At 35.0% G+C, this 20,217-nt stretch overlaps 1 protein-coding gene across 2 annotated transcripts in view; it reads left to right on the forward strand.

Moving 5' to 3' along the window:
* The window catches only part of CBL (Cbl proto-oncogene), a 74,869-nt gene that overhangs the window by 7,069 nt on the left and 47,583 nt on the right, over positions 1-20,217 (forward strand). Inside the window, exon 2 of one of the 2 annotated variants that reach the window (XM_074357009.1) lies at positions 9,202-9,449. The exons of the other annotated variant lie outside the window; for it this stretch is intronic. Within the exon in view, the coding sequence (XP_074213110.1) occupies positions 9,202-9,449 (248 nt within the window). The remainder of the gene's footprint in view (positions 1-9,201; positions 9,450-20,217) is intronic. 2 annotated transcript variants of the gene reach the window in all.

A 20,217-nucleotide genomic window follows, 5' to 3' on the forward strand; every position in this document is an offset into this window, starting at 1 on the left:
AATAATCTTTAGAATAAACTCCTGGAAATGAGATGTGTTGGGTTAAAGGAATCATATATTAAAGTTTTAAAAATATATATTAGCATATTGCCCTCCAAAAAAATCTGCTTTCATCCACAATCCTTGTGTAGTTTATTGATTTAGATATGGTAGCTGATTCCTAGTTTAGGTGAAAATTATGTCAGCATCTTTCCAACATCACACTTTTACTGAACACAGACCAGGTGCTGGGGAGTTAAGGCTGACCCAGTGCTCACACTGTAACCTGGGGATATAACTGAAGGTATACAAAGGGCTCAGGGAACGCCCTGCGGGAATCATTAAGCAAACCATTACTTAATCCTTGGGGAGACCAGAAAGGGGTTTGGACCTGGGGAAGAACTTTAGACCAAGCAGGCTTGTCTGTAATCAACAGTTGTGCCTTGATTATAGTCTGACATTCAAAAGCGATGCTAAAATCATTTAATCTCTAGTTCATGGTACTGGTGTGAAGTTGCTCTGATAAGTCTGGGGATAGAGTTATATTTCCCTTTTATACATAGAATCTGTGTATAAAAACTGCATGGTTAAGCTGTCAGCACATGTTGGTTATTTAATTTCCTACACCGTAATGGATGTATTTTTTTTCTTCAATTAATGTGAGAAATGAAAGTAATGAGATTGGTAATTAGTTCTAAGTGGCATAGTGTTTTTAATAAATAGTGTTGGGTGGTATTTGAGGAGTGTTAGGTAGTAATTACAGTTCAAGTCCCTGAATGGAATTTTGATAAATCAATAATGGGGAATAGTAATTTGAAGTAAAAGACTTTTTTCCTTGGGGCCATTATCTAGTGATGACACTTTTTTTCAATAAAGTGTGGGTTTCTGATTTCTCTTTGAAAAACAATCACAAGTTGTTTTCATTTAAAAGCTTCACTATAGTTCACACATGTAAAACTGTTAAACCTCTTCAAGTTTCTGAGTTGATTAATTTCTAAAACTTGAAGCTTTAAAAAGGCTTTAAGAGATTAATTGATCTGTTTAATTTATAGAGTCAGAGAGATGAATAACTTGCCCAAGGTCACATAGCCACTTAATGTCAGTCACCAGTCTAGGTAGGACCCAGGCCTCTGGACTCCTGTTCTGGTGGCCTTTCCACTATACCTCCCCTTCTCTTGAGCAATTGAATCTTCAACACTGTAATCAAATTTTATGTGTTGTAGGTATAACTCAACATGTTGAATACTTGCTTTTGAAGCATAGTACTTGTTTTAATCATGTTTTTTAACATATGAACAAGTTTAAAATGAAAAATGCTTCCATGGATAAGGTTTACGGAGATAAAAATACTTATTCATAGTCCTATATGCTTACGTTTTCAGCCTAACTAGACTTACAGTTCCTTAGTGTAGGAAGAGATTCTGTGTTCAGAATAGAACTAGACTTAGGCCACTGTTCTCTGTAACTTCTTTTCTCTTTTTAAAAGTTTAGCAATTTCCAAGCATAATTTTATTCCTCTTTATTGCAATCATAGCACTTTCCAGTTTTTTCTCTTGACCATTGAGCCTTGGCAGAAGCAAAGGGAGGAGCTAGGCCAGTGAGAAAGCTATTATGAATGGAGTGTGTGGCAGCTGTACAAGAATACTGTTGGTTTCCCAGAGCTAAGCATGTTTCTTTTTGACATTTTTCTGAGTGATGCTGTAAATGTACAGGCAGAAGTAAACAAAAGGAAGCCATGTTTGCTATTGCGAGACTTGGAAAGCAAAATAAAATTAGCCAAATGGAGAACAGACTAATCAGGAAAATATCTTTGAGAAATTTTTTGGTGAATGTTTTTTTGTTGTTGTTTTTCCTCTGCTTATTGGTGAATGTTTTTTAAGCTTAGAATGCACATTTGGGCTTTAGAGGTTAACAAAAACTGCCAGTTTAAAATTCACTAAGTAATAAAGATAGGTTCTTTTGGCTTTTGATGTTTGTTAACTATTGGCTTGAATTATTCACAGAGCCTTTTTGGAACTTTTCTCCCGAAGTTATAAATATTTAGGGCCCTTTTTTTTTTTTCCCTTTCCAGAAGATTTTAAGATCAAAAGAGTTCCTCTACCTATATACTTTTTTCATGGCCCATGTTGGTCTTAAAAGACTTACAGAGTTGTTAGTGGAATGCTGGTTTCCCTGATCATGTGATGATTCATCTTGGAAAGATCTTGAGAAAAGTAGATATTTAATCTACAGATGATCTGTACAAGGTCACATTCTAAGGAAGGACTGATTACATTTGTGGAACATGCGTGGTAGTCGTTTGAAAATGTTAACTAATCAAGTGTTTGGGAGACATTTTAAAACTCGTGATATTTTATTAAAAAAAACTCATGATATTTTAAATCTGCTATGTTAGGGGTAATATGTTTTTTTAGTTCATTGTCAGTAACAGCATTTATTGATTGCATGTTACAGGTTGGGCAGAACAGTTTTAGTTTAGTTGTTGTTGAAAGGAAGTATACCCTTTTTTTCAGAGGTGTTAGGCGAATACTGCATTTTAACCTGGGTTCTGTTATGTTAATGCCTTTAAACAGGGAGAATATATGTATTGGTGTGTGTAGCCCTGGATATAAATGTAAATACATTTATTGAGTGCTCTACTTGGTTTGTACCTTTGAAGGGGTGGATACTGTAGGTTTTGCAGATAGTTGGTCACCCTCTTCTAGGGCGGCCTGCTGCCTTTTCTTTATTCCTTGGTTACCAGGTAGTCAGAGGCTATGCAGGTTTGGGAGGGTAGTGTGGCATGGCTGGGATGGTAGGAATAACGGTGTCATTTTCTGGGAGTCATCAAAAGATTATGTGTGATATAACATTCTATCTTCAATAGGTAATTCCTGCCTCCTCTGCAGATAAGCCTGATTAAGTTGTATGGAAATGGGGAGGGAACTAACATTGGATGTCTGCTTTATTGGAAACTCTGCAGTCTTTTCATAACGTTTGTTATGAGGTGGGTATTACCTCTGTCTTAAAGCTAAAAGAACTGAGGCTCAGAGGTTAAGAAATTTATTGAAGGTAAATGACTGGAACAGGACATTTTGATGTGGCTATTTGATGTAGTCTTGTCAAGATATTAAAACATTTTAATTTTAATGCAGCACTTAGAAGTTTATATTTTAGGCTTTATCGTGATGTCACCTTGCTAATTCCCTGACTATGCCTCATCTCTAATCACCCTCGCTACCTTGCTCTCTACACTTGGTCTTACTGACCTTTCAATTCCCCAAATCCAAACCTGTTCCTACTTTAGGGATGTTGGATTAATTGTTCTCTCCATTTGGGCTACTCTGTGCTGATTCTGCTTGACTGGATCCTTCCTGTAACTTCAACTCTTAGCCTAAATTCACCTCAGAGAAGCTTTTCCTATTCGCCATTCTAAAATAGTCACCTGATATTTTCTTATTATTTTAATTCTCTGCATAGAACCTGATACTTTTTTTGTTGATTTCCTTTTTGTTGTTTATTGTCTGATTCCTCTCAGATTCAGGGACATTGTATTTTCACTTCTGTGTCCCAGTGCCTGACATATTAGTTGAATGGATACATTAGGAAAAATCAAAACCATCAGGTACAACCCTCTTAAATTTCCTGTCTCCGTATCTCTAAATTTGTGTCTGTCTAAACCTATCCTCACTCCCTTTCTTCCTGTTTTAGAGTAAGGAGGTGTCCCTTTTTTAATGATGTTGGGTGTTTGGTGCTCCTAGCTGTGTTGTAGATCCCATTTTCCATTTTCTTTTCATTTATCTTTCCCCTTTCTTTCTCCATATAAAGTAAGTTCAGTATTCTTTGAAAATAAAAACCTTCAGTCATCTGCCTCTGGTAGTCTTTGCTGGATCTTGATCTCTTAGTCTCAGTATCAGTTTCTCCTAACTCCCTCCGTGGATTAATTTAAGAACTTACCATTTTAATATTTTTATTATAAATGTATATTCTGATTCATAAACGTCAGACTTACAAATGAGGTTTTGAAATATAATATTTATAAATTTGGATTTATTTATTAATGTGAGTTTTTAACTCCGTTGCACTTAGAATATAGTTGTCATCTGAGGTAGAGTCCTTTCTTCTTGGCTGTGTTGTTCCCTTTTGGCTTGAAACTCTTGATAGGATGAGTAGCTTCCTAAAACACTGTTAAAATATTTATAAATCAGGTATTTTTGTTGATTCAGCTTGTCTTTATTTGCTAGGCTTATAGAGGGCTATTTTTCAAGAGTTCAGGAAATGATGTACAGAGAATAAAATATTTAGTTTAAAATTTATAATACTGTCTTACATCATTTGATGAGTCATTAGTAATTAAATGGGAATTCTGCAGTTGTTCTAGATGACCCTAATCCAATTCTGAGGGATCTATACTGAGGAAATAATCTGATGCGTAGAAGAATAAAATGCTTAAAGATGTTCATCACAGTGAAAACTTAAAAACAGCATAAATGTTAAAGTAAAGTGGAGGGGATGGTTTAAGATATGTTATGGTATATTCATAGAATAGAATCATTTAGACACCTTTAAAAAGTTTATAATGAGATTTTGGTGACACAAGAATGTAGGCATTTTAAAATATGAAATAAAGGGTAGGATGTCAGATTTCTGCTTCTTCCAATGTTAGACTAGGTTGTTTCAAACCAAATAATACTGCTGACTAGAAAAGCTAGAAGACGTTGCTATAAAAGCAGTGAGAAATTAGAGGCCAGGTTCTGGAAGATAAAGAAAGCTCTGAGAGGTAAGTCTGATTTTTGAGGCTCCCTTGCCCATAAGGTCATTGCTGATTCTGGAGGTGACAGCTGAGACACTGAGTTTTCAAAATATTAAAGGAGGACAGAAAATTGGAATTAGGGCCTGCCAAGGTGGAAGGGTCTGGGAAACACTAGATTTTGTGGTTGGGGTCCCTGAGGGTCTGAATTGTAAGAGTAAGGGTAAAACAGAAGCAAACCAATCTGAAGCCTGAAGCCTGGGACTGAAGACTGAAGCCCAGCTTCTTAATCCTCTCAATTTTAGATTAGATTAAGATGACCTGGAATTCCTAGTGTCCCTAGGCAGTCTGCTAGAAGCAAAAGTAAGTCCTTTTTGAATATCATCCATAACCTCCTATTTTTGTTGATATAATTTTTATGTACAATGTTCATCATTCAATAAATAAATAACTAGGCTTATGAAAAAATAAACTACAATTGAAAATCAACAGGAAAGATTGTTAATAGAAGCATACCTGCAGGGGGCAGATATTTGAGCTATCAGTCATGGACTTATATCTATGATTAATACATTAGAAGAATTAAAGATAAAATTGATAATTTTGACAGAGCTGAAATGATAAAGAATGAAATAGAAACTCTAAAACTGAAAAGCATAAGAATTTTATTATGATTAAGACTATGATGATTAAGAATTCAGTGGGTGGATTTAACAGCATAAAGCTGAAGAAAAAATTAATGAAGTGGAAGATACATCAGAAAAAAAAAAATCCAGACTAAAGCATTGGTAGAGAAAAGGATGAAGGATACACAAAAGAGTGTGAGAGACAAAAGGAATATGGAGTAAAAGTTCTTATAAGTACTTGAAATTATAGGAGAGGAGAAAGACCATGGGGCAGAAGCAATATTTGATGAGAAATTAACTGAGAATTTCCCCAAACTGATGGAAATCATGAAGTCATAAATCAAAGAAGCTCTATAAACACCAGGAAAAATCGAAAGTAAACTATACCTAGGCACATCATAGTAAAATTGCTGAAAACCTGGGGCAAAGAGAAATGTTAAAAGCAACCATGGGATAAAAGACATTCTACCTTCAAGGGAGCAACGAGACTGACAGCCTGCCTTCTCAGCAGTAACAGTGGCATCCAGAAGGCATGAGATAATACAGGCAGACCTTGTTTTATTGCATTTCGCTTTATTGCACTTAACAGATAATGCATTTTTTATAAATTAAAGGTTTGTGGCAACCCTCTGTTGTCAGTTGATGGTTAGCATTTTTTTATCAGTGTTTTTAAATTAAGGTACGCACATTGTTTTTTAAGGCGTAATACTGTTGCATACTTCATAGACTACAGGGTAGTGTAAAGATATCTTTTATATGCACTAGGGAACCAAAAAATTTGTGTGTGTCACTTTATGGCGATACTTGATTTATTGCCGTACTCCCTTTCTTGCAGTGGTTTGAAACTAAAACTGCAGTACCTCTGAGGTATGCCTGTAGCGATAAAGTGATTACAGAAAATAACTGCCAATCCTTATCCTTATGAAAATAGCCTTTAAAAGTGGATACAAAGGAAAGATGTCTCCAGATAAACAAAAACTAAGGAGAATTTGTAGCCAGCACGCTATACCCTAAAGGAAATACCAAAGGATGTTCTTTAGGCTGGAGGTAAATGGTTTCAGATGCGATGAAGAGCACTGGGAAGGGTGGTTATGTGGGTAAATATGAATGAATATCGACTGTAAAGTAACAATAGTAATAGTAATGACTTGTGGACTTCATAGGATATATGGAATTAAAGTATATGATAGTAATAGCACATAACTTGAAAAGAGTAAATGGAGTTAGTGTTCCAAGTTCCTTGCATTGTCTGGGTAGTGGTAAAAGTACTACTTTATATAAGACTTCATGAGTCAGAGATGCATTTTATAATTACTAAGGTAATCACTAAAAGAGTAGTAAAAGAATATATATTTGACAAGCTAATGAGGGAGAAAATTGGGAAAATTAAAAAAATGGATAAACCAAGAGAGAGCAAGAAAGGGGAGATAAAGGAATATGAAACAGGAGAGACACATAAAACAAACAGTTAATTATTTTATTATGTATTATAGGATCAGTACTTACTAAGTGAACCATATGAAATTGCCAATATTTGACCTACAATAATAAGTTTAAACAGCTGAAGTATAAACAGGTGAAATTGGTTAAAACTAAGGATTGTCAGAATGGGTTAAAAGGAAACCAACTATGTTCTGCATATGAAGAGTCATGCATTAAGTGTAAGAATACAGAAAGTCTGAAGGTAGAAGAATGGGAAAAGATAAACCATGCAAACACTAAGCCATGAAAGTTGGTTTAGCTATATAAGATAAAGTGGACTTTAAGGAAAGAAGCATTACTAGAGGTAAAGGATATTTCATTGATGAATGTTTCAGTTTACGAAGAAGAAAATGAGAAGGATATTGAAGAATATCCAGTATTTTAATTGCACTGACTTTTTTTAAATGAATGGGAAAAAAAGTTCAGTAGTCCTTATGATTTATTGTAATTAAAATACTAGTATTGTCAAACTAATCAGTCTTTGCATCTTATGATTTATTTTTGTGTTTTAAGAAATACTTCCTCTCTGAGATCATAAAGTTCAACACATGTTTTCCAGTTTTCTCCTAAAGGCTTTAAAGTTTTTTCTCCTCACAATGAGATCTTTAATTCATCTGAAGTTCACTTTCATGCAAGGTGTAAGGCACCTAGTTTTTTTTTTTTTTCTGTATGAATAACCAGTTTTCCAATAGTTATTCTCTTGAATTGTGTTTTGTAATTCCACTTCTGACACTGAATTTCCACATACGTGTGTCTCTGGGCTTTCTTCTTTTCCTTTTGGCCGTTCATCTGTCTTTGGTCAGCATCACAGTATTTTAATTATAAGATATGAAAAAGTTTTGATAGCTCATTGAGTGAATATCCCACCTACTCTGTGATTTTTCAAAATAGGCTTGACTGGTTTTGGCCTTTTTCTCTTCCATGTGGGTTTTGAGATCAACTTGTTAAGTAAGTTCCAAGAAAAAGCTTTTTGGAATTTTGATAGGAATTGCACTGAATTCATACACTAATTTGGGGGAAAACTGGTATCTCTCTATTGAGCCTTTCTCTCCTTAAACATGATAGAATTCTCCGTTAATTTCTATCTTTATGTTCTTCAGTTAAGTTTTATAATATTCTTCATAAAAGTCTTGCACATCTTTTGTTAGATGTATTCCTAGGAGCGTTAAATTTTTATTCATACAGTTTTGAATGGCAGTAATTAAAGTTATATTTTAAAATTATTTATAAAATATTTATGAGTGCTGTTTGTTTTGGTATATCAGTTTTGAATCCGGCAACCTATTAGAATTTTGTTTCTAATGCTTTGTCATTTTCTGTTTTATTTTTTTCATGGACAGTTATATCATCCACAAATAAAATAAAATTTATTTTTTTCTTTCTGTTACTTATATTTTTTTTAACATTTTTTATTGATTTATAATCATTTTACAATGTTGTGTCAAATTCCAGTGTTCAGCACAATTTTTCAGTCATTCATGGACATATACACACTCTGTCACATTTTTTTCTCTGTGAGTTATCATAACATTTTGTGTATATTTCCCTGTGCTATACAGTGTAATCTTGTTTATCTATTCTACAATTTTGAAATCCCAGTCTATCTGTAAATGGAAAGTGCAAAAGAAGATGGTAGGAATAAATAAAAATTATCAGTCATTATAAGAAATATAAAATGGACTAAACTCACCAATGGACTAAACTCACCAGTTAAAAAAGAAAGATTATTGTACTGGATTTTAAAAAATCTAGCTTTATGTTCTTTAAAAGAGACCTACTTAAAACATAAGAACTCAGAAAAGAAAGTAAAAGAAAATAAAAAGAATTAAGTAAAAGAAAATAAAAAGAATTATCAGATAAATTCTGAGAGTCCTTTATATGGGAAGGAGTGATATCTCAGTTCAACTCTTGACTGAGTCCAAGACCTCTGTGCTCCTGTCCCCCCCCCCCCCCCCCCCCCGGTGGTTACAGCTCTGGGCCCCTAAGTTACCGAGGTTACCTCCCAGGGCAGCCATGTTCTCTAATTCTGCCCCTGGGAATTTTCTTTATTCTCTTGTGGAGTGAGCCATGCATTTAAAAGGAATTTGCCATACTTCATCTAACATTTTTTAGGCTTATGTGTGGATTTCCCCCCCGTCCAGTTGTTTAGTTTTCTGTGTATTGTCTGAACTGTTAGATATGGTTTTAAGAACCCACCCTTCTAGGGGGACCACTAAAAAATGTAAAATGATTGCCTGTGGGCGGGAGGGGGTTATGGATCATTTCTTATTAAATATTTTTTATATTTCTGCAAAAGAGCAATATTTTATAACTTTTTTAAACTTAAAAAAGGAAGTTGCCCTTAAGATCCTCCAAGTAATAGCCCTTCTTTTCCATTTGTTGCAGGTGGTGCGTTTGTGTCAGAACCCAAAGCTGGCGCTAAAGAATAGCCCACCTTATATCTTAGACCTGCTGCCAGATACCTACCAGCATCTCCGCACTATCTTGTCAAGATATGAGGGGAAGATGGAGTCACTTGGAGAAAATGAGTATTTTAGGGTGTTCATGGAAAATTTGATGAAGAAAACTAAGCAGACCATAAGCCTCTTCAAGGAGGGAAAAGAAAGAATGTATGAGGAGAATTCTCAGCCTAGGTAATGGAGAACACTACACAAATATTTATTCAGGTCTGTGACTGCCCAAGTGGGTAACACGTAGAAGTAGTTGAGTTGGTTTTAATTTTATGTCAACAAGAATAGAACGCAAAGTTGACATTTGATTTCAAGCTGTGTTTTGTATAAAATGTTACCTTGGAGGGTATTGAACCATCCCTAGCTCTGGGTCATCCCTGGTCATTTGTTTATCTCTGAAAAGTCAGTGATTTATAGTCATGAAAATGAGTTGGAGGCAGCAGGTCCTTCAGAGACCCTGAAGATCATGAAAGTTTGTAGATAGGTGAGAGTTTGAAAGAAAGAAGTTTGGGTTAAACTGAGGTTGGGAATAGATAATAAGAGGTCGGATGTTGCAAGCTGGTAGCATATTAGGTAAGTTATAAGTATGGGATAATCGGAAAAAAATTAAGCCAGCAGTTTTATTTATTTATTTATTTAATAAAATTAAAAAAAATTTTTTTGTTTCCTTTTTAAGTTTTTTCCTTTTGTTTCTTTCTTTTTTTTAAACTTTTTTTTTTCTTTAAATGGAAGGGGGAGATAATTTTAGGTTTATTTGCTTGTTTATTTTTTCTAAACAGAAATACTGGGAATTGAACCCAGGACCTTGTGCATGCTAAGCATGCACTCTACCACTGAGCTATATCCTCCCCTCCCTAAGCCAGCAGTTTAGATAACTTTTTTTTTCTTTAAATGAAGTGATGTGAAATGACATTTCCTTTTTAGGTAAAATACTTTTCAAATAGAATAGAATGCTTTCCAAATAGAACTGGCAGATGCAGTTAGTTCAATAATATTTGAGGGACCATTAGGTATTCTTTTGTATTTATTAAGTGGTAAAAGCTATATTGACTGTCCCATATGTTATTGGCTTGATGTAAATTACATATTGGGAGATAAATAGGTTGATTGTGTTCATGGGTATAGTTGTGTTTGGTTTTGTCCAGTTGAAAATAAATATTAAGTCATTTGGAACAAGTAATAAAATGTAAACTCTGTTAGAACTTCTTAGGGAGTAACTTACTCTTGAGGTGTGACTTGAATTGGGAGAGACAGTAATTTCTCAGGGCTTTCAGTTAGCATACATTACTTGAGCAGCAGCTTAGTAAATGGTATCCTTGCAGCCTTTGACTCTGTTGGCTTAGAATCTGGGAACCTTCGTCTTGCACTTAAAATTTTACCCATGTTGTTATTCATGTTACCTTTACTGTGACAAATTACTCAGGTTTGGTCCAGAGTATCAGTATTTTCTCCTTAAAAAGGTTTCTGGTGACTGAATTTAGTCTGTAGGAAACTTTAACTTCTGGTTTTTATGAGAATGAACTTTATCCCTTTTAATTATTTAAATTTCATGACTTTTGTTAAAATAAAACCTTGACTACATGGACCTTGGCTAACTAGTCATTTTGTATTACTGAGTTAAAAAAAAAATTTAGACTTTGTTAGTAGGTACCAAAACTTAAAAATTTTACTTATTATTAGCAATGAACTAGGTTCAGATTCTTGGAGGTGAAAAGAAGAGTTAAGCATTCAATTCTGATGTAATATGTTAAATGCTTTAATAGAGATCTACAAAATGCTGTGTGAACACAGTTTTGCCTAGTACTATCAGTGAAGGTAACACAGAGGAAGTGTTACTTGAGCTAGGTTTTGAAGGGCAAATAGGAATTTTCTAGGCAGAGAAGTGAAGAAAAGGCCTTCAACGCAGTGGCATGGAAATGCAGGCTCTGTATAGTTAAGGAACGCGAGCAGTCTGGTTTGGCTAGAATTAGGGGAGATAGATAAGCTGGAAATACAGGTTGGAGTCAGATTGTAAAGAGCTGTTTTTTGACCTCTAGACTTTCCCCTATAGATAACAGGCTGCTATAGAACAGGTTTTTTTGTTTTTGTTTTTAAGGAGCATTTTTATAGTGAAATAAAAATTGTAGATTTTCTGGTCTTCTTAGAGCACACTGAACATTGTTTAACTTTTTTTATGACTGATAGTTCATCATTGAGAGGCAGAATAATGTATTGGTAGGATGGGCTTTGAAGCCAGCTGCCTTAGTTTGAATCTTTTCCACCTACTTAGCTATGTGATACCTCAGTTTCCTCATCTGTAAGATGAGATAATAGTAGTACTTTCCTTGTAGGGTTGTTGGGAGTTTGGTAAATAACTAAATGTTTAGTACCTTGAACAGTGTTTGGCACATTAAAAGTGATAAGTGGGCTAGCTCTTACATTAATCATCTTTGTTATTTTCATTACTATTAACATAGATTAGTGTATCAGGGTGTTTTATCAGTGGTACTGCCAGGACCTAATGAAGCGTGTCATCCAGTTTGCCCTTACTAAATAACTTCACCCTGCTTTTAAGTTCTTCTGCCTTTTTAAAACCTGTATGTCTGTCTTATCAATTTCATTCCACCTAATATGTAACTTTTAATCCACTATGGGCTTTGACCATACAACGAGGTTTGTACAAATTATATATAAAGGGATAAATAAATTTCAGGTGAGAATACGATTTTTTGGGAGGGGGTGGTAAAGGAAAATATATGGCTTTATTGTGTAATCTTATGAGCTGTATTTTGGTTGTTTAGAGGCTTTTTTCCCCTATTCAGTTTTTAAAATTGAGATGTAATTCATATACCATAAAATTCACCCTTTTAAAGTATATAATTCAGTGGTTTTTCATGTGTTCACAGAGTTGTGCAACCATCACCACTAATTCCAGAACGTTTCCATCGTCCCCCAAAAAAATCCCATACTCATTAGGTCACTCCCCATTCCCCACTCCTACTTCCCCCCAGCCCTTGGCAGTCACTAATGTTTACTTTTTATCTCTGTGGATTTGCCTGTTCTAGACACTTCATTTAAGTGGAATCATGTAACATGTGGCCTTTTTTGTCTGGCTTCTTTCACTTAGCATGTTTTCATATTCATCCATGTTGTAGCATGCATCAGTACTTCATTCCTTTTTGCAGCTAAATAATACTGTATTGACATTTTTATTATGGACATTTGGGTTGTTTCTACTTTCGACTATTATTAATAATGCTATGAACATTTATGTATAATTTTTTTTGAGGCTATATGTTTTCAGTTCTATTGGGTATATGCTTAGGAGTATATTGAAATTGCTTAGTCATATGATAATTCTATATTTAACTTTTTGAGGAACCACCAAACTATTTTCCACTGCAGCTGCACCATTTTATATTCCCCTAGCGATGTATGAGGGTTCCAACTTCTCACCAGCACTTGTTACTGTTTTTTTGATTATAGCCATCCTGCTGGGTATGAAGTGGATATCTCATTGTGGTTTTGATTTTAGTTTCCATAATGAGTAATAAAATGAGCAGTCTTTTTGTGTGTTTATTGTCCATTTGTATATCTTCTTTGGAGAAAAGTCTGTTCAAATCCTTTGCTCGTTTTTGAATTGGATTATTTGTCTTTTTATTGTTAAGAGCTCCTTTAATATTCTGGATACTAGATTCTTATCAGATATATGGTTTATAAAACTTTATTCCCATTCTGTGGGTCGTCTTTTCACTTTCTGGATAGTATCTGAAACACAAAATTTTTAAATTTGATGAAGTCCCTTTTTTTTTTTTTTTTTAAGTTACTTGTGCTTTTAGTTTCATACCTAAGAAACCATTGCCTAATCCAAGGTCATAAAGGTTACCCTTATGATCACTTTGAGTTAATTTTTGTGTATGTTGTAAGGGTAAGGGTGTAACTTCATTGTTTTGCATGTATATCCTTTTGTACCGGCACCATTTGTTGAAAAGGCCATTCTTTCCCCAATTGAATTATCTTGTTGGCATTGTCAAAAGTTAGTATGTGTGAAGATTTATTTCTGGGCTTTCCGTTTTATTCCATTGGTCTATACGTCTATCCTTATGCTAGTACCACACCACTTTGATTACTGTAGCTTTGTAGTAAAGCTTTGAAATCAAGAAATATGAGTCCTCCAACTTTGTCCTTTCAATTGTTGTGGCTTTTTGAAGTCCCTTGAGATTCTTAGTGAATTTTAGAATTAGCCTGTCAATTTCTGCAAAAAGGGCAGCTGGAATTTTAACAAGAATTGCATTGGACCTCTAGATCAATTTGGGGAGTACTACCATCTTAACAATACTAAGTCTTCCAATCTGTGAATGTGGGGATGTCTTTCCATGTAGTTAGCTCTTCTTTAATTCTTTTCAGTAACATTTTGTTGTTTTCCATATACAGGTCTTTCACCTCTTTGGTTAAATTTATTCCTAAGTATTTTATTCTTTCTGATGCTGTTGTAAATGGAATTGTTTTCATAATTTCATTTTTGGATTGTTTGTTGCTGGCATGTAGAATACAATAGAGTTTTGAATTTGATCTTCTATGCTGCAACTTTGCAGAACTTATTTATTGGTTCTACTAGAAGTTTTTTAAGTTGATTCCTTAGGATTTTCTTCACATAAGATTATGTCATGTGCAAACAGAGATAGTTTTACTTCTTTCTTTTCTTTGTGGATGCTTTTTAATTTCTTTTTCTTGCCTTGTCACTCTGGCTAGAACCTCATGTTGAGTAGAACCTAAGCAGACATCCTTGTCTTGTTCCTGGTATTAGGAGGAAGGTGCTTAGTCTTTCACTATTGAGTACTATGTTAGTTGTGGGATTTTCATTTTTGGCGTAAAACACCATTTTTACTTGAAAGAATGACTAATAGACAAAGTATGTTTCCTCAGACATGAATATTTGGTAGACAATTTCTCCAAAATGAGCAAAGTGACCTGTTATTTCAAGGAAAACAACTTAACCTATCTCTCTGCTTCCATCATGGCTACCTGCACAAGCCCAATCCATTTCCCACAAACAACTAATACTATCATTGTAAAATAAAAATCAAGTCACGACCTTCTCTTGTTTTATACCTTTCCATGGCTTCCCATTGCACCCTCTATCCATTTGCTCAAACCAGAAACCTATCCAATCCATTAGTAAGTATGCTAGCTTTAAAACGCATCAAGTTCTGTCCACTTCTTTCTATCTCTACTCCCATCACTTTGGTTCAAGCCATCATCATCTTTCTCCTGGACCAGAAAGATATAGGAGCATGGTGCTGCCCCTTTTCCAGTGGTAAGGCATTCCTAATCTGAGTGGGAATCTTCCCACCAAGCCCAAACTCCTCAACATGAAGATCTAAGCCACCATTATCTACCAGTAGGATTTGGCACACCTATTGAAACCTATTTTTGTGGGGGTGAGGAGAAACTATAGCAGTACAAATACTGCTTTTAGTTTGTGAATCACCACTCTTCCACTGGAGGATAATCTGGAAACCAAAAGAATATTGGTTTAGTGGTTATATTTTGGAAACTAATAGAAAAAGAGTGAACATAAGGTTATAATCGTTATGAGAGAAGGGACTATGTCCTGTTCACTGTTCCTAGAGCAATGCCTACCACAGAGAAAATACTATTTTTTTTTCTTTAATGGATGGTTAGTGCATGAGCTTTTAGTTATTTCTGATTTATTCCTGGCTGAATACAACAAAGCCAAATCTTGATAATTTCAGTTTATAACTACCTCTAAAAAGGCAATATAGTTAAAGTAGAAAAGTTTACTCTTACTTCCAAAATGGATACAATAAGACAGTGATATTTTAAAATTAACTGCACTGTATAACTCCATTCAGCTTCTTCTGTAACATCCTGTGCACTGAAAGAAAACCAGGTGCAAAAACCAGAGTTAAAGATGAAAGAGAAGAAAGCAGCTTGTAGTTTTTGCTTAATTCATTTTTTCTAGTCTAGGAAAAGAGGGCAAACTTACCTTTAGAGAAGTTAATTCATCTAATATATTCTCTAAAATAAAAACAGGAAGCACCTATATTATATACTGGTAGATACACTTATGTACACTCTTGTAGAGGATGTTTAAGGGATTGACTCCTCAATATCCAGCCTGGGGACAAATTCCCTCATATATATGGCTTTGGGGGAACAGATATGTTCCCAAGTCATAACAGGTTTGTCCAGAGGTGACACCTTGCCCTCTCTGAACTAATCACAGCAGTTAGCTTTTCTTTCCAGAGTTGATTGGTCTAGAGATAATCAATTGATCTGTACCAAGCCTAAGTCAAAACTGGGACCAACAAGCAGATGCTCTGCTATAATGGAAACCCAGAAGATGTAAATCTTGGGTATAGAAGAGGCCAGATTTCCCTGCAGTTCAGACATTAATCTGCACTGAAAGAATGCAGATAGTGTCCTGGCAGCATTTTCAATGCTGGTTTCAGTTATTCCTGGGGCTTACCTGCATTCTTGCCCTTAGTACAATTTAAGATACTCACTTTTTCTAGAATTTTATGAGTCCACAAATTTTTCTCACCCAGGAAGAAAAACCAGGAATGAAGCTTAAAAGGCCTATCACACTCTTATGATTAAAAAGACATTGAACAAAGAAGAAATAGAAGGAAACTTTCTCAACCTGATAAAGGGCATCTATTGAAAACCCCACTGTTAATATCACACTCAATGGTAAGAGACTGAAAGCTTTCCTCCTAATACTAGGAACAAGACAAGGATGTCTGCTTTAACTACTTCTGTTCAACATAGGTTCTATTCAATACATGAGGTCCTAGCCAGAGCAATAAGGCAAGAAAAAAAGCATCCATAAAAGAAAGGAAAAGGTAAAACTATCTTTATTTACATACAAATAGAGATCTTGCAAAATCATGCAAACATAGTCTTATTTGTAGAAAATCCTGAGGTATCAAAAAACTATCCACTAGAACCAATAAATGAGTTCTGCAAAACTGCAACTTAAAGGATCAAATTCAGAACTCAGTTGTATTATTCTATATGCCAGCAACAAACAATCCAAAAATGAAATTATGAAAACAATTCCGTTTACAATAGCATCAGAAAGAATAAAATACTTAGGAATACATTTACCAAAGAAGCAGAAGACCTGTACGCTGAAAGCAACAAAATGTTGCTGAAAAGAATTAAAGAAGACCTAAATACTTGAAAAGACATCCCCACATTCACAGATTGGAGGACTTAGCATTATTAAGAAGGCAGTACTCCCCAAATTGATTTAGAGTGCTTTTTGTGTACTTCTCATTTTGCCACACATAATGGTAAAAAAATGTCCTCTAAGGTCAAAATTTAATAAAATTAATGGTCTTTACTGCTTCATCAAGGACATTAAGTGCAGCTGCCATTTTGTTTCTGTTTTTACTGCAAGTCATGGTGAAGAATACACTGCATGTACAGTTCAGTACTACTGCCTTGATTCATGCTAAGGCACCATTGCCTTTGTGCTGCTAATGCAAATATCAACAGAGTGGAAAAGAAGACTCATGTGGTGTCCTAGTATTATTATGGAAATGATTTTAATATTGTAGACTTGCTGAAGGGGTCTCAAGGACCCCCAGGGACTGTGTAGCACCCTTTGAGAATTGCTGTATTGATGTATATACGTTTTTAAAAAGCCATAGCCACATTATAGGGATTTGAAAAAGAAAGTGATTAATGCTGCTATCATTTTGGTATAGTTTCTTCAAATCTCTTAAAAGTGTGGTCTTGGTGTTATACTGTTCCTATACTACGTTATGATTATGGAGGAAGGCAAGGCAATCTTGCCTTTTTTGTGTTTGAACCATTATACATTTCAAGAAACAGAATATCAAGGCTGGTATATAGAGTTTAATAATTTCTAGTCCTATGGATAGGTTGTAGCTCCTTAGACTGCTTTCAGGAGTTCAGTGGGTAAAGGTTCCAGGGTGGAATAGAAATTCTTCCTTAAACTTGAGTAAGAGATACGACAGCATCATAGTTTGTTCTTTGTACTTTCTCAGCCTGAAATGTATAGTTTTCATCAAATTTGGAAAATTTTTATCTTTCTGTTCTTCAGAAAAAAATTTTTTGGTCCTTTCCTTCTACTCTCCTTTAGGAGACTCAATTTATACTATATTTGACCACTTGGTTGTGTCCTACAGGTCATTGGTGGTGCTCTGTTCATTTTTTCCCGGTGTTTCTTTTGGGGGTGTTTCTGTCACTGTTTTCAAGTTAATTAATTTTTTATTCTGCAATAGTTAACCTGCTGCAAGCCCCTTCCATTTTAGTTTTCATCTCTAGAAGTTGGGTTTGTTATCTTTTTTATGTATTCTGTGTACTTAACATATCCACATGTTTCTCTACCTTTTTGTACAAACAGAATATAGTTCTAATAGCTATTTTTATATCCTTGTCTGTTCTGTCATCTGTGTCATTCTTGGATTTAATTCCATTGATTTATTTTTATTCTTACTGAGAGTCACATTTTTTTTCTTCATTGCATGTTTTGTAATTATTGGTTGAATTCTAGACATTGTTAATTCTACTGTGTTAGGTGCTGGATACTTTTGTGTTCTTTTTATTTTCATTTTAATTTTTTTTACTTTTGTATTCTTATATTCTTGAGCTTTGTTCGGAACATAGCTGAATAGTTTGATTCTTTTAAAATTTGGTAGGCAAGGCCAGAATAGCTTTTAATCTAGTCATATGCTAGATTCTTCCCAAGCTCTCTGAATTACAAGATTTTTTTCCCCTCTCCTCCTCCCGTGTGAGAACTGGGGAATGTTCCCTCTACTCCTTTCAGGTGGTTCTTCCCTCAACCTCAGGTATTTTCCTGTGCTCACTGGTGTTCAGCTGTAGATCTCCTGAGCCTGCTTTCTCTGTGCAACTCTCTCCTCTCTTGTATTCTATACTGAGAACTCCCAACTACCATGGTTTCCCCAGACTTGCTGTTTTGTCTCCTCAACTCAAGAGACTGTCAGGTTCTGCCTAGGTTCCCCCTCCCAGTGCTGAGGGGCTGGAAACTCCAGGCAGTAAGTTCAGCCAGTCATAGGGTTCAGCTTATTTGTTTCCCCTCTCTTAGGGATTATGGGCCTCTGCTACCTCATGTCCACCGTTTGGAAACCATTATTTCATATATTTTTAGTTCTTTCACGGAGGGTAAATCCAGTCCCTGCAATTCCATCTTGGCTGAAAGCAGGAGTTTCAGTCTAAAATTTAATTTGGGGTTTTTCCAAATTCAGATGCCATTAATCTTTATCACATGCTTGCTGTATGCCTAAAAAGTTCAAAACATAGTCTAGTCTTCACTTGCTCCCTGCCTCGCCACACATATTAATTGGGCTCTCTCTCTTTTTTTTTTTTCAATTGAAGTATAGTCAGTTATAGTGTGTCTATTTCTGGTGGACAGATAGTGTCCCAGTCATGCATATATACACATATATTTGTTTTCATATTCTTTTTCGTTAAAGGTTATTACAGGATATTTATATCCTGTGCTATACAGAAGAAATTTGTTTATTTTTATATATAGTGGTTAACATTTGCAAATCTCAAACACCCAAATTTATCCCTTCCCACTCCCTCTCCCCTAGTAACCATAAGATTGTTTATATGTCTGGGAGTCTGTTTCTGTTTTGTAAATGAGTTCATTAGTGCCCTCTTTTTTCTGTTTTCTTTTTTTAGATTCCACATATGAGTGATATCATATGGCATTTTTCTTTCTCTTTCTGGCTTACTTCACTTAGAATGATGATCTCCAGATTCATCCATGTATCTGCAAATGGCATTATTTTATTCTTTTTTTATGGCTGAGTAGTTTTCCATTGTATAAATTTACCACAACTTCTTTATCCAGTCATCTGTCAGTGGATATTTAGGTTGTTCCCATGTCTTGGCAATTGTATATAGGGCTGCTGTGAACATTGGGGTGCAGGTGTCTTTTCAAATTAGAGGTCCCTCCAGATATATGCCCAGGAGTGGGATTGCTGGATCATATGGTAAGTCTATTTTTAGTTTTTTGAGGAATCTCCATACTGTTTTCCATAGTGGCTGCACCAAACTACATTCCCATCAGCAGTGTAAGAGGGTTCCCTTTTCTCCACACCCTCTCAGCATTTATCGTTTGTGGACTTTTGAATGATGGCCATTCTGACTGGTGTGAGGTGATACCTCATCATAGTTTTGATTTGCATTTCCCTAATAATTAGTGATACTGAGCATTTTTTCATGTGAGCACTCTCTTTTATGTTGAGCAAAATGAATGTGGCCTTTGCCTTTATGTATTTTTTTTTCACTTTATAGATGTAGAAACTGAGGCTCAGAAAGTTAGAATAAGTAACTCAATTATATGCAGGTAGTAAGTGCCATGGCTTTTTTTTTTTTTTTTTTTCATTTAAAGCTAATTTCCTAAATGTTTACCAGTTACTTTGATTCTCTTTGTTTGAATGTAAAGGAATGATGATGGTGTGTATCATTTCACATTACAGAAATGATCCCTTGGAGGCCATATTTCAAGTATTATATGAAATGGTAAACTACATAAACTTGGAGAAGTTAAAACATTTTATTAGGCGTGTCTTGAACACAAAAAAATTCAATACTGTATTTTACTACAGGATTAGATATTCACATAGCAAGGGAATTCCACTCAAAATACTTCTAATAGGAAATAGGCTTGATTATGCCAATAAAGAGAGAGGGAATATGAAGATACCTTCCCTTGCTTCTCCTCAAAGAATCAGTGATGACTTTTATAAAACCAGAGCAGTATAGAGAGGTAGCATGAATGTCAAGCAGAATGTGCAAAAGCCTTTTCTAGTCACTTTGCTCTAATAGTGCCAACCAAGGCTTGCTCTAAAACTGTTAATACTCGTGAAGTCTACAACTGCATTTAAATTAGAACATCTTAGAGAACAAGCTCAAAGCTGGCTACAAGAATGTCTTTTTTTGC

The sequence above is a fragment of the Camelus bactrianus genome, chromosome 33, assembly GCF_048773025.1.
Source record: "Camelus bactrianus isolate YW-2024 breed Bactrian camel chromosome 33, ASM4877302v1, whole genome shotgun sequence".
NCBI lineage: Eukaryota > Metazoa > Chordata > Mammalia > Artiodactyla > Camelidae > Camelus > Camelus bactrianus.